The sequence below is a fragment of the Agelaius tricolor genome, unplaced genomic scaffold (genome assembly GCF_023055355.1).
Source record: "Agelaius tricolor isolate 1412-34295 unplaced genomic scaffold, bAgeTri1.0.p SCAF_5, whole genome shotgun sequence".
NCBI lineage: Eukaryota > Metazoa > Chordata > Aves > Passeriformes > Icteridae > Agelaius > Agelaius tricolor.
Window position 1 is genome coordinate 23,066,548 of NW_027269265.1, and position 13,930 is coordinate 23,080,477.

The 13,930-nt window shown below is 41.2% G+C and overlaps 1 protein-coding gene across 6 annotated transcripts in view; it reads right to left on the minus strand.

Annotated features, from left to right (window-relative positions):
* TTLL5 (tubulin tyrosine ligase like 5) overlaps positions 1–13,930 on the minus strand; it is a 123,906-nt gene that overhangs the window by 23,584 nt on the left and 86,392 nt on the right. For all 6 annotated transcript variants that reach the window (XR_011679164.1, XR_011679165.1, XM_071426774.1 and 3 more), the window contains one exon: positions 1,396–1,570. Coding sequence is in view for 4 of the 6 variants with exons in the window: in XM_071426774.1 (XP_071282875.1) it covers positions 1,396–1,570 (175 nt within the window). In the remaining 2 variants the exon portion in view is untranslated. The remainder of the gene's footprint in view (positions 1–1,395; positions 1,571–13,930) is intronic.

The window sequence follows — 13,930 nt, forward strand, 5'->3', positions numbered from 1 at the left end:
CCTTATAAAGGCCAAGTTAAAGGACTAAAGTCTGAGAAGCTAACTAGCAAAAAGGTCAGTGATAGAAAGCTAGAGAGGGTGCAAGGGAAGGCAAGGGTAGTGTCATGACTGGCAGGGTGGGCATCAGAGGATTGATGCAACTGTTATTGGAAGAGGAGGGTTGGCTGGCTCCATACAATGTCATGACAGGAAGTGTCCGAGAGACAATCATTTTAACATGACATTTTATTCATGACAGAAAGTCTGAAAGCCCCCATGTTCAGCAAGTATTTTTCTTCAGTAACATCAAATTCAGTGCAGCCTGAGTCCTGCAGCATGGCAATAGCCTCAACACAGCAACTCCAAAATGCTTGGCTCAGAAGGAGAAGGGAGGGAGAGAAAGGAGGGGGGACGTTGTGGGGGTGAGAGGAGGTTTAACAAAGAATCATTTTAACAGAAACTCCTGAGTAATGGCTCTGCCCCAGGCCAAGAATAACATCAGCTCAATGTCAGCAGTTAGAAGAGGGCTCAGCCAGGCCCCATGGCCAGCTCCAGCCTCCTCACAGGCACAAGCCAGTTTATGGCTCTTTCCTGAACTTGTGAGCAGCCACATCTGCCCACCCAGAGCCCAGTGGACAGAGATGAAATAAAGTGAGAACAAGAAGACTGTAGGTGAGAGAAGTTGAGGGTGGTAACTACAAGGCTAAGTAAGGGCCTTGAAAGAAGGAGAGCAAGCAGCAAAAAGCAGGCCTCTCTTTCAAGATACTCCCAGAAAAGGATTACTCCCAATTTGCCTATAACCTATTCCCAAGGGCCCTGACTAATGACTCATCAGCATCACAGGAGGGAGGGTGGGTGTCCAGACCTCCATGTGCTAGGTCTGGTCATGGGAGTCCGGTCATGCCAGACTGCTAACAAGTAGCTCCTTGCTACTGGAGACCAAGTCGTTTTGAATGAAGGTTTGATCACCCAAAGGCTTCCTTCCTTTTAGCAGGGAAGCATTTTGGACATCACTCAGAATACATCTCTCTCTCTTCATAATAACAAAGGAAGGTAACAAGTGTATCAATTAAGTCATTATAACATTGAAAGCTTCTCCCAGCAGAATGAAAATACTGTTCCACACACAGTGGTCCACCTTTGGCATCTAGGAATCATCCAGAACATCAATAATACCAGCTCTTTTTCATATATTCTCCAGCTCTTAAGATGTCAACAAAATGGAAGAAGCTATTGGGAACCATAGTATCAAAATGCTATCAAAATCACTGCAGGTAATACTGGTTTTGTTGCAACCCACTTTAAGAGCTACTTCCTTGACAAAACCTCTGCCATCTGTACTGTCTCTGAGTTTGTTTTCACATCTAAGACTCAGCCAGCACTGCTACATCCCAGGCAGGAATTTTTCTTAGTTACCTGTTGCCGTGCTTGGTTTTGCTCCCCCAGCTGTCTTGACTGAAGTTTCTGCTGCTGAAGCTGCTGCACAGCAAACTGAAGCTGATAGCTGGGATGTGCCACAGGACCGCGTGTCACCTTGTAAACACTGTTCTCCATCTCTCCTTCCAAGGCAAAATGATGATTCTCTGGAGCCCTGAGGAAAGAAGAGAGACCAAGTTTTCACTACTCTGCATCTAAGGACTCCTGCCTATAAGGCACTACTGCCTCAAAGAAATCTCTTAATATTTAGCCAGCTATGAATTTGTACGACATGGCTTTAGCAAGCACAACACCTGCTAGAGGTGTCATGTGCCAACTGCTTCCTGCTAAGCACTTTCTTGACTGTAGGCTGGGACTATATTACTAGACATTCTCTTGAGGAATAAAAAGGAAAGGAAATTAAGAATGCTAAACTAGAACATTTCTGTGGCTGATTAGCATTGAAGACAGGGAGAATAGCAGCAGGAAAAAAGCTGATTCCCATCCCTAATGAGATAACTATTTATTTAGATTTGTAGAGGCTTTAATACAGTAACACAAGGCTTACACTAAGCACATCCATGCTGCAGTGACAATGGAATAGAAACAGACATGCAGTACAACATCCATAGAGGATAAAGGACTGGTTGGGTGAGGTTGGAACTAGGATACATACTGACTCCATACAGTTACAATCCAAAAGGCTTGGGGGGAGTGAGATAGGCTCGTTTCTTTCATCCTCAGAGAAATGCCAGCTTTTCTTAGAGGACAAAAGGCCTCCTGCAAAGAGACAGGAGCTCTAGCAGCCCAGGCTTACATGGTAGGATTTCAGCTGTGGCTGCAACATGATAAGTACCAACAGAAGCTCACTAGCTTGCTTTGAAGTTTGTAAGCCCTGGCGAGAAGGCAGCACCAACACACATCTACACAAGGCTGAGGGGCTTTGCAGAGAGCAGGTGGCTCTCAGGACTGACAGGACCACGAGGTGTCCTGAAGAGGCTCCAGAAGCCCAGCCAATGCACACATTCTATGCTCACACCACAGATGTTGTATGACCCACTGAATCCTGACATGCTGGCTAATATAACCTTCAAGCCTCAAGGCCTGAACTTCCAAAGTGTCTGTTGATCTCAGACATTTCTCTACACCACCCCTCCCAAATATGTCCTTTGGATTCCCAGGGCAGGCCTCCCTTGCATTCCCTATCTACATCATACGTAACAGGGACGTAAAAGATAATTGGTGTCTTTCATGCCACGGTTTGGAGTGTAGGTCATGGCTTTGGCAAGGGAGTTCACTGCAATCTCTTTGCTTCAGGAACCTATCACAACTTACAACCTAGATTGTTTAAACACATCTCAGCTTGCCTTGAATGTGTTGCTCCTTTCCTCAAAAGCTTTGTCATAGCAAACCCTTAAAACATTCAGAAAGAATTCACTCAAGCAGTCTTTAAGCTATTTATTCAAGTTATATTATTCATTCTAGAAACTAATATCTGTTCCAACTCCTCCCATATCTACCTCCAGCTCAGAACCTGCAATGCCTAAAATTCATCCTTTGATCCAAAAGAATGCTTAAGAAGCTCAGGACTAAGTGATTACTTCCAAAATATAACAGTGAAAACAAAATGGAGGAGACAAAACTGATATGAATGACAACTCCACTAAAACTGGACCTGCCAATAGCCAGATTTTGTGGCACAAAGATAATGTGCAATGACTGCAGCACTATGTCGGCCACTATCTAAATGGCAACATTTTAGTAACATTTCCCTGATTCTCATTTCTTCTGTTTTGAGCTATCTAGCAAAGGATTAACTTATGGAATTACAAATACTTAAGTATGACTTATTAAACATGCACCAAGATTGCTGCCTTTCCCCAGTCTTTGTCCAATTCAATGAACTCTCAAATTCTCTCACAGGATTTCTAACTTGCTTTAATTCACTTTTTCAATTTCAACCAATACAATGGACATAGTATTGCCCAGGTAAACTTGGGTTATATTACCAGGAAAACACTGTTGCAACTCCATTATTAAACCTTTAGGAAAAACTAAATTTAAAAATAACAAACAAAACTACAAAACTTTGGCTAAGATTTTTTTGGGCAACAATCTCGTACACAACTCCCTGCAGTTTCAATACCTTCTCTCCACATGACACAACAAAAAAACACTTACTTTTTTTCTAGACACTATATTGAAAACACTGTTGCTTGCCTAAGCAGATTTTATCCTCCTGGCCTGCAGAATCCTTCTTCTGTTGGCTTCTATGGGTTTTCCTTATTTACAGACAGAAATCAAAGTAAATGCATTATTCTGCATTTATGTATTATGTTGCAAAACATAACTTCAACGTTCTATAATATAAACATACAATACTTGACAACAGCAAGCCAGTGTATTTGCCAGTCTTGGGATCACTTTCATAAAGAGATACTTCATCTGCAGCTTTGTTAAATCCCCACATAACATGTTATCAAGTGCTGATATTACATCTAAGGTGATGCTTGCCCTGGTACAGAAGAGGTTTAGGATCTGAGACTCAATACTCTGCTGCCAGAGACAGGCTCCAGCTCTCAGTCTATCTGCCATGCTCACAGGAATGCATCATGGAGCATCTCCTATCCTCAGTCTCTCCTGTTGGATGATTTATTACAGCATGACAACACTTCTGCATCCTGAAGCAGAAATTAGTTCTGCTTAAGGAAATTACAGCTGCTTCAGCACCATAATGAAGGCTGCAAAAAAGCAGTAGAGGACCTCACACCTTAATGGATATTAAAGAGTTCACTTGTTAAGAGGGCTGGATAAATACCCCAAACTGAATTAAAAGCTTTCTCAAAACTTACACTGTTTCAGGCAAAGCCAAAAATAACCAGAAAAAACCTCCACACCCCTAATGGAAATGAGAATTGTAGAGTCAGTACTCCCAGACCTGCTTGTTTTCAAATTCAGGATTATTGCTTAAACACTAATGATTGAATATTCATTTCTTCACATGTAGAGACAACAGATTTAGGCAAAGATGCACACACATGCAAATGGGAAACAGAAATTCCTGACTGTGCCACCAGAAAAGATTTGGTTTCATTCTGTCAGCCAGGCTGGTTGTGAACAATCTTCTCACAGCTTGCTCAGAATTATTTATGAGTTGCTTAGTTTAGAGACCTGGCCAGGATTCAGGCCTTCACTATGCACAGGAAATCTCAGCCTTTGGCATTATGGCCCATCCTTTGTAAGCAAGATTCTGTCCTTCCAGCAGCTCTTCAGGCTACTCAGTGTTATTGGCAAGAAACCCACAGTATTCCTTTCTTTCAACTGTAGTTTTCATAAAGGCTGGGCCAGAATTCTCTCTTCCAAATTACTGACAGCATAAAACCTCTCTGCTGCAGTTTTTTGTACCACAAAAGATACAGGTTTGCTTGTGAGACCATTTTCAACAAATCACCATGTGATTATGATTGGGATCCAGTCCAAAAGTGCTAGAACACCATACATTCATCTCCAGGTTTTCTGGTTCCAAACTCCCTTTCTACTCTAGTTCCCTTTTCCAATCCATTGGCCCTTTTTCTGATGTAAGCAGCCTTTATGTAATCAACTATTTACACCTGTACTAGAATCTAATGTTAGTGTACTAAAATACTAACAAAAGATTAATGCATTTTTTCACTGATTTCAGAAAAAAAAGATCTCTATGAAATCCAATCTCCATACAGAAGGGATGTGAGTATCAGCTCTTACAAGAGAGGACAGAGCTGGCTTCTGTTTCCATTTCAAAATAATTTGAAGGCAATTCCAAGGACTGAAGTTGTAGACAAGATCAGACCCCAGAACACCAGTCTCTGAGGATCTTATAGTTACAAAGAACTATAGGACAAACAGCAAGTCTGTACTAAAAGAATGACACATCAGGCTTACATTTATATTTCAGCTGAAGCCTTCTTCCAATGGCACAGCTGGGCACTTGCTTGATACCAATTCCTGTGTGGCAGGCAACAATACCAATTCATGAAGTACACTGGTGTTCTCCATATATCACTCACTAAGCAGGCACTTTTGAAATACTTGAAAAGTGTCTACATCCTATTGAAAGGCAGTGCAAACTGGCTTAAATTATTGTGTAAATGAAACTTCAGCATTCATGAAGAATATTCCTCTGTTTAAGCCTGCTTAGTTTGGGAGAACTGATAAGATCACAGCAGAAATCAGTATGTCTGGAGGTCTAGCAAATTGAGAAAAATACTACTTTCCTACTAAACAAGGAAACAAGTTTTTTTTTCCTACTAAGCAAGGAAACAATGAAATTACTTTGCATCCTTTCCTGTAAAGACTGGAGCTGTGGAGGAACAAGAGCTAGTGCTGGCAATAAGGGAACACAGTGCATTTATAAATCAGTGCTCCCACCTCGCCATAGAATGCAAGACAACCTTGGGCAGCAGTTTCCTTCCCACAGGGCATTCAGATGGTATGACAAGTCTAGGAAGTTTTCAGTACAACTCCTTGGTGAGCACCAGCTGCTAGAAAGTAGTTGGCATAGTAACTAATGATTTTGTCTAGTGCAGCAGCTCCCAGCATCCTGCTGACTTATGTTCAGGCACTCAGAAAAACACAGAACATTTTCTTTGGCACACTATGTGCTTCTTCCATCCCTAACAATAGGTCCTAGATTGGGGCTGGCTACAGAGCAATGATAAACAGAGTGGGATGAAGCCCAGGACGCTGGGGTCCTGGCTGGGATGCAGGAGTTTTGGGCCTCTCACTTGCCTCAAGGCCTTTCTTTGTCTTTCTTCCTTTTTCCTTCCCCTCAGCTTCAAAAGCAATAAATTAAAAACTGTAAAACAGAGCACCAAGTCTTTGAGAATGGTTTGCTCCTGGCATCTGCTGTTATCAGGAGTGTCTATGAAAGAGTGACTTTGGTGCAGTTTAGTCAGCATAGTCTACATTTTAGCAAGGACTGGAGCTCTGTTTGCTGGAACATGCAAGCCTGTAAAAACCTCCTGCTTTGTAACATAGCATGAGCTGTCTTACAAAGGTAAAGAAAAACAGTTTCACAAAACACCAGGGGTGAACAAAGCATTTTGAATATTTCTGTAAGAGCTAAGCCTGGGATTTTGGAGATCTGAGGCACTGTGAGCTGTCCAGAACTCCTCATGGTACAGGTACTTGGAGACAGGGAAGGGGCAGGAAGCAGCTGGCCTGTATAAAATGAGGATGCCATCACCTGACCTGCAATCTACTTTTGTACTCATCAAAAGAAGCTAAGGAAAAGCTTCTAAAGTTAATGAGAGGCTTGTTAAGGTTGCATTGGCACAAGAAACCTGCGTTTTGGGTTCAAATCCAGTTCAAAATGAAAAGCACAGTCTCCCATGGTAGACCTGGCACAGAGATGCAGGGGAGTTTCTGTCACAGACCATCAATCAAACTTACCTCTATTATTGATAAGGCATCATGAAATAATTTCAGCCTTAGTTCTTCTCCCCCTTTTCCCAGTAGCTCAAGCTACTTTTACTTACAGAAGGGGCTCTTACCATCAGTGTATTTGTGTGATGAGAAAACAGAAGATGTATAATATTCATGTGCAAAACCTTAGGACTGAGTTGGTTTAGGCAAAAAACATGAAAAGTTTTGTGCATTTAACTGCAATTTCCAAATCCATTCACAGGTTAACTCTAAGAGCTACCAGAGGCACAGTTCAAGCATTCCAGAACATTTTAATATGCATAATATCTAGCAAATGCCAAGAGTCCCCCTCTGCTATTCTCGCACTTCCCCCTTTCAGCTGAGAGAACTGATATTGTTGTAAGAATTTTACTCAGAAACAAATATGTGAGTAAAGGCATCCAGCTTATCTCCTTGTGATGCAGGATCAAAACGTTTCAGTGGCTGTAGGAGTCCATGTGTCACACTCAGCTGCACAACTCCACAAGCAGGTATCTATTCAGCGTCAAGAATTTCCCCCAACATTCCCAATTAAACTTACATTTTCACTGTTTTAGTATATGACATTCCTCTTATTTCAGGACTAAGCCTTCACTACTAGAACTATGCATGCCTCTTTTGAGCTCAGCCAGCCTTGGCACACTTAGCTCTCTTCTTTTTCCTCAACTCAGTCCCTTCTGGCCTTGATTGCACATTGTTTTTCCGTGAACTTTTTCCACTTTATTATTCCAGATGTGCATGCACAATAGCTATATATGGAAAGCCCACTGCCTTCTTGCTCTTCGCTTTTTTCTACAACTACTATCAAAGTCCACAGGCTTCCTTCTTTCTGGTATATGTTGCTGGATAATTTATTTCCTGCTCCCTAGCTTCTGAAAATTATTCTTGCTGTTTCCTTGTCATTGATAAACCTGGGTTTTGGAACATCAGTATTTTCTTATAACAAAGGCAATGGAGATTGGGAATTAAATGCCTTTTACATCCTAGGTCTCCATATACAGGAAAGATCATGAGTGCTAAGTGTCTAACCTGCTATGTTAGAAATGAGGCGCATCAAAACAGCCTTCTGATAGTCTAGGAGGGAAAGGGCAGAACGAGATTATGGAGCACTGGATAACCTCTTCAGGAAAGGCCTAACCTATCTCAGCTACTCCTGGATTTAGCTGGCATTATCAGTCAGAAGCCCTAAACATGCTAGTGTCAGCAAATAAAATCTAATCTTTACCCTTTAGTGGAGACAATTTTTGTTGGGACCCTAGTAGCATCCCTTTGTGCCTGTTACAAAATACTGTCTAGTCTCTCTGGTCTGGGGAATACTTGGCAGGTAAACAAGCAACACTTTTGTTTTTCTTCCTCTTTACACACGGCAGCTCTGAAATTCACTAGCAGAAAGGCTGAATCAGCTGACTAGAAAGTTCAGTGTCTTCATCCCATTGTGGCTCATCAGGTCACTGGAAAGGTAAGGAAGGTAACTGAGCATATCTCCTCCAAGTGAGACTAACAAAATCACAAGCCTTTCCACCCTCAATAAGTGCAAACACAGGGTTGAGCTTTACTGAGTGGAAGGCTGACTCTTCTGGCTTCATGTTTCTTGCACACATTTCCACACCTACAAACACAGAGCCTGCAAAAATATTTTAACAGCAAGGCATATATACAGTAAGTCTAAAATAGAAACCTGGTATCATTTGCTATCATAAGGGAGTTTTGGGGGGATTACCTGCTTAACTCTGACATGCAATGGCCTGAAGTGTGTTGCGTGGTCCCACACACCCTACTCCCAGTTTTAATTAATTAAGGAAGTTCAGACAGAGCAGGGTGGACCCAATTAATTTACCTCACTGTACTGTCAGGATCTGTTTTTATTAAAGTAAGTAATTCAGACTAAAAACACGTGTTAAGTGCCATCTTGAATTTGATCACTTATTCTAATCCAGGCAGAGTTTCCTGGTGTGAATATACACACTTCACAGAATCCAAAGTACCAGAAAATTAGATGCAGTATTGCACAACTTAGAGGTGGGAAAGGTACTCCTCACTGAGGAGGTTCCACTGCAAAAGCCTAGCATGAATCAAGTGGACCAACTTGATGAAGATGAGTTGTAACGACATTCTTCTACTTTCTCTCTTTCACTGTAGACAAGTTTATTGAAAACCAAACTGAAAAAGACTTACAGACTCTATTTTTTTCTAGAGAGAAAGCCTTTTTTAGTGCTTTATGCAAGCAGATTTTGCATTTTATGGGTGGATAGCAGAAGTAGCACACAAGGATGAAAACAATAAATGGGCACTGTTATCTGTCTAGAATATGCTTTTGACTGAATTAAAGTCGCTAATCTCTCCTGAAAACCCATACTCCTTACCTCTCTCTAGAGAGGCAGGGGTTAAGTCAGGACCACTAAATTAGCCCTGCACCCCGTAATGCCTTTGAAAAGCCGCTCACAGAGTTTACAGGGAAAGAGTGAGACTTGCTGCTGTCCCAGCCAACATTTGGTTCCTATTACAGCAAATAAATCTCCCCCTCCTCCTTTTCTTTTCTTACCCCCTTTTTATATTAAAAGTCCATCAAACACATTTTTTTCCCTTTCATATTTTCCATTAAGCTTCCTCCTGTGTAAGCTTTCCTGGAGTGTGGTGCTCTTTGCTATATGTGCTCAAGCAGCAGCTGCAAGATCCCAATGAGTAAGAAAAGGGGGAATGAAGAAAGCAGCTCAGGCTCCTCTTTAAATCCCAAGAGGCAAGTGAAAAGTTACAATTGGGCTAAACTGGTGAAATCTAGAGCACTTGAGAAGAATAAACAAACAAACAAAAAACAGGCTGTTGAGTTTTTCAGGGTTAGGATTCATGAGATGGGGGAAGAGTACTCAAAGCCCTGCCCCTGCCCAGAGCTAAATGCCCCAGCCACATGAGTATCCCAAAAGACATAGCACAGGATGGTGTTAGAACTAGAGGGCCTTAAGGATTCCTAAGGGTTGTGCTGTCCAGATATCAATCCACTTGAGGCCCAAACAAATTTTTAGTGCCATGTGACCAAGTAGTAGAGACATCTCATGCACTTTACTTTGGCTATTTTGTTGTCTAAATATTAAAGACCTAGTATACTGAAACCTCTAGAGAGCACATCAAGCCCCTAGATTTCACAACATTTGCACTGGAATTAAAGTGGATGTCAACTAACTTGGCTTGACATCCAGTACAACTTCCACCTTGTTATGTGGTAATTGAAAGCTCTTATGAGTGTCTCTTAGAGAAGATTTGATAAATCTGGCAGCTTAGATGGTCTATGGGGACATGGCAGTTGAAGCATACAGTTGCCTGGCATCATGACTGTATATTTCAAGAATTATAGCCAGACAAAAAAACTTCACAAAAGAAGCAATACTTTACATTTATAATCTACATACACCTAAAGGGAAGGCTAGAATCTGTTCTGCACTTACTGAGCAAACATCTACAAATTCATCCTTATCAGGGATTGTGGAAAGAGTCACCTGAAAGCCAGCTGGCTACAGTTATCTTAATATAAATGTTCCAGGTAAAAGAGGTAGAGAAACAGCATGGCACCAGTAAGATGCATCTGCTGTGCTACCATTCAGTAACACAACTGAAGCTGTATAATATCTAGCTGCTGAAATAAAGTAAAAGAAGACTAAAGATACAAAATGAGAACTGAAGGTCACTTATCTGGGTCCTTGCTGTGAGGCTGGGGGCTTGTGGTTAAGTCTCTTGTTTCTGAATAATTCCCCAAGCACTGATACAAGTGCAAAGAGACTTCTACCCTTAAACAACTGAATTTTATCAACCTACATCCAATGTAATAAAACTGAGTTAGTTTGCCAATAAAAAGATAGATTGCACAGTCCCCTAAGCTTGACAATATTCACATGCTGGCCAAAGTGGTGCCTCTAGCATTCTTATCTGCCCAGTGTTAGAAACTCAATTCCATATGTATACATAGTTTCTGCTTTCCTTATCCCTCAAGGGGGTTTCTAAGGTAATAAGGTATAATACAAAATAGACTGTGTCTGAGAGTGATTCCACCTGTTACACTGAATTTTTTTCCTCCTCAGGCTCCTTTTGCAGTTCATTTATGCTGGAGCTAAGGGAGAATTCTTCTACTTCTACCTCCTGTACAAAGATTGACTCACCTGCCCTGGCTCCCTGAACATTTAACAATGGACTGGAGGAGGAAGTGACTATATCTGACAGCACACACTTCCTAAAGTCTGTTACAAAGTTAGGTAAAATATAATCAGGGGATGTTGGTGGAATATGCTCAGGTACACAGAGAATCTAGCATGAGTTGTTATCTATTGAAGAAGCTGGCTCAGTGACTGTATATGCTGCATAGGCAAGATCATCCTATCCCACATATTGCAGGAAACTAAAAAATATAAGAAAAAAAAGCTACTTATAGAGACACCACAGATGGATACTATCACGATATAGACATTCAGCCATCCTAAGAGCAGCACAGCACACTGACACCAAAGCAACACCAGAGGTGTGATGCTAGTTCTTTCACAGCTTTTTTTTTTTTTTAATCACTGCAAGCCTCATTGATGGCCACAAAGCACTGTTTTTGTATTGTAAAAAGTGCTATTTTTCCCTCACTCCACCCAACGTCCTTAGAGGAAATGGAAGATACTTTATAAAAGTGTTTATTATTTCAACCAAGATAGCACAAATTCCTAGCAATAATTTTCTCAGGCCAAAAGTGACAGAAGTTTTCCAGGTCTGTAGTGCTCCTTCTGAGAAGCCTCAAGAGACACCCTACTTGAAGGAAACTACTTTTCAGAAAAGAGCAAATATGTTGAGTTTTGTTGATAGCTAAAATGCAGCCTAAGAAAAAAATTCAGAATGGAATGGTAGGTTCCATTTTGATTTAGGTGTTATGGATTTTTAATATTGGGAAGAGAAAAAATTTAGAAATTCTATAGCCAGCACTAGAACAAAGACAAAAAACTAATAGTGACATTTCCTTCCCAAAAACTTCTGTACATCTGTCCCCCTTATTGCCTGGGTGATGACACATCAGAATTGTATTATAAAGAACTGCAAGAAAAGACTAGAAAGGCTTGTATTTATTTATACAGCCTTACCTGGAAAAACGAGTACTGCAGAGCAAGAATCTCCACATGTTTTTGGACTCTGTCCTCCAGAGATAAATACCACAGAAGTGTATTGCCTTGCCAAGAGAGACCATTCCAGTTTACCACAATATTGGCCTCTCTGTTTTAAACTACACAGAATACAGTCCCCCTTCCACTCCCACAATTGGAATCTATCAGCCTCTTCACCTGACAACAGAGCTCGGCCTCCAGTGTTTCCAGTAAACCAATATTTCAACAAGCAAAATCAGAGAGGACTCCACATTACCACAAAGAAGTTCAATATTAATAGAATAAATTGAGTTACAGCATCTTATTTCTGGCAGTGAAGAGTTAAGTGAGTAAAAGGGAAATTCCCAGCGAACTGCCTTCAGCAGATACAGTGGAGTGTTGTCTGTTCTTGCTTTAACTGTAGTGGCTTGTTTCAGCCACTACAGTGCTCTGTCTCCCTCAATCCTTATGGGAAAGATGATCCAGTCCCTCTAGTCTAAGCAAGGAATTCTGGTGCACCACACATGTAAATCTCCCCCTATTTTATGCGGCCGTTACAGAACAAAAGACTAAAATTACTACCATTATTTCAGAAGCAGACATAAAATAGAAGAGGTGAGGAAGAAGCAATTAGAAAGGCAGAGAAAGCTGAAGTTTCTTACTCTAACAGACCCAATTAAGTCCAAGGTACTCCCTGGCATGAGACACAAAGTACTAGAACTTGAAGTGTAAAATATAACAAAGCAACACTCTTGGTAATGCCCACACTCTTGGTTTATTTTATTTTCTTCTCTCCATTCTGGCAGTGTAAAGAAGAATACCATGCCTGAAGGCTGGGGCACAAGTGCTGCACAGGGCTGAGGCACTATATCTAGCAGCTGCTAAAACAGAACATCAAAGTCTCAGCTCCCTTTGAAAACCCATCAGGCAAGAACCACTCCTTCCATTCAGCTTCTTTAGGAGCTGGTACATGTAACCACTTCAGCGTGTTTGGCAATTCTACAACCACTTCCAAAACAGGTGGTGCAGTGGAAAATCATGGGAGAGCCCCAAACCATTCAGTCATCTCCTTTGCCCCAGCAGGCAGCAACACACATGCTGACCAAGAAGGCCAGCTGACAGAAAACAATTAAGCATTGAGAACAGGAGTTTTGTAATTAAATCTCTGAAACTACAGAAAAGGCTCAGGCTTATCTTGGTAAACTGGGTCAACAAAATCTTTCTCCAGGAAACTGATACATCTGATGACAGACAAAGTCTGTCATTAGAGGAAGATGAGTAAAAGGATGTTAAGATAATTATATTGTAAAGTACCAAGAGATGAGACAGCACATTTTAAAATGTAGTTCCCAGACTTGTCCAGTATTCATTGAAAGATCCCTCTCTGGCAGATCCTGTCTGCAGAAGACATTCACACTGCACAAAACTTACCTGATCACCCACTGCCTAAATCATTTTTCATGAGATTTCTGTCTCTACCTACAACTGTAAGATAGGAGGTAGAGACTAAGCACTAGTTTTGTTACAACACTTAGCTTAAAAGCTTTTTTCCTATCTCCATTTGACCAGACACCTGTGTTAGTGATGTTTTCTCCTCCAGCATGGACAGAGAAGTCTATGATGCATTTGTGCCAGTTCTGCTGGTCATCCCAACTGCATACTACACCAATCTTTTCCACCTGGGGATTGAGAATAGGCATCTAGGAATGGCGCTGTTTCCTTAGAGATGCAATTTTGCTGGATTCATTAATGACAGATTTTGGGTAAGCCTTTCAATTGATAGGTCTTTTTGGACTCTTTATGGGGTTTGAATATTTCTACTGACTCTGAAAACCAAAAGCCAAGAGTAGGTATCTTCAGAGGAAGTGCAATAGCTTTCATTTTTGGAATTTGTGGTTAAACATGAAAAAAGTTACACAATCCTATATTCCATTCCAACCCAATCCCTTTTTCTAGAGCCAAAATGAAATTGTTTCCTACAAGTACAGAGA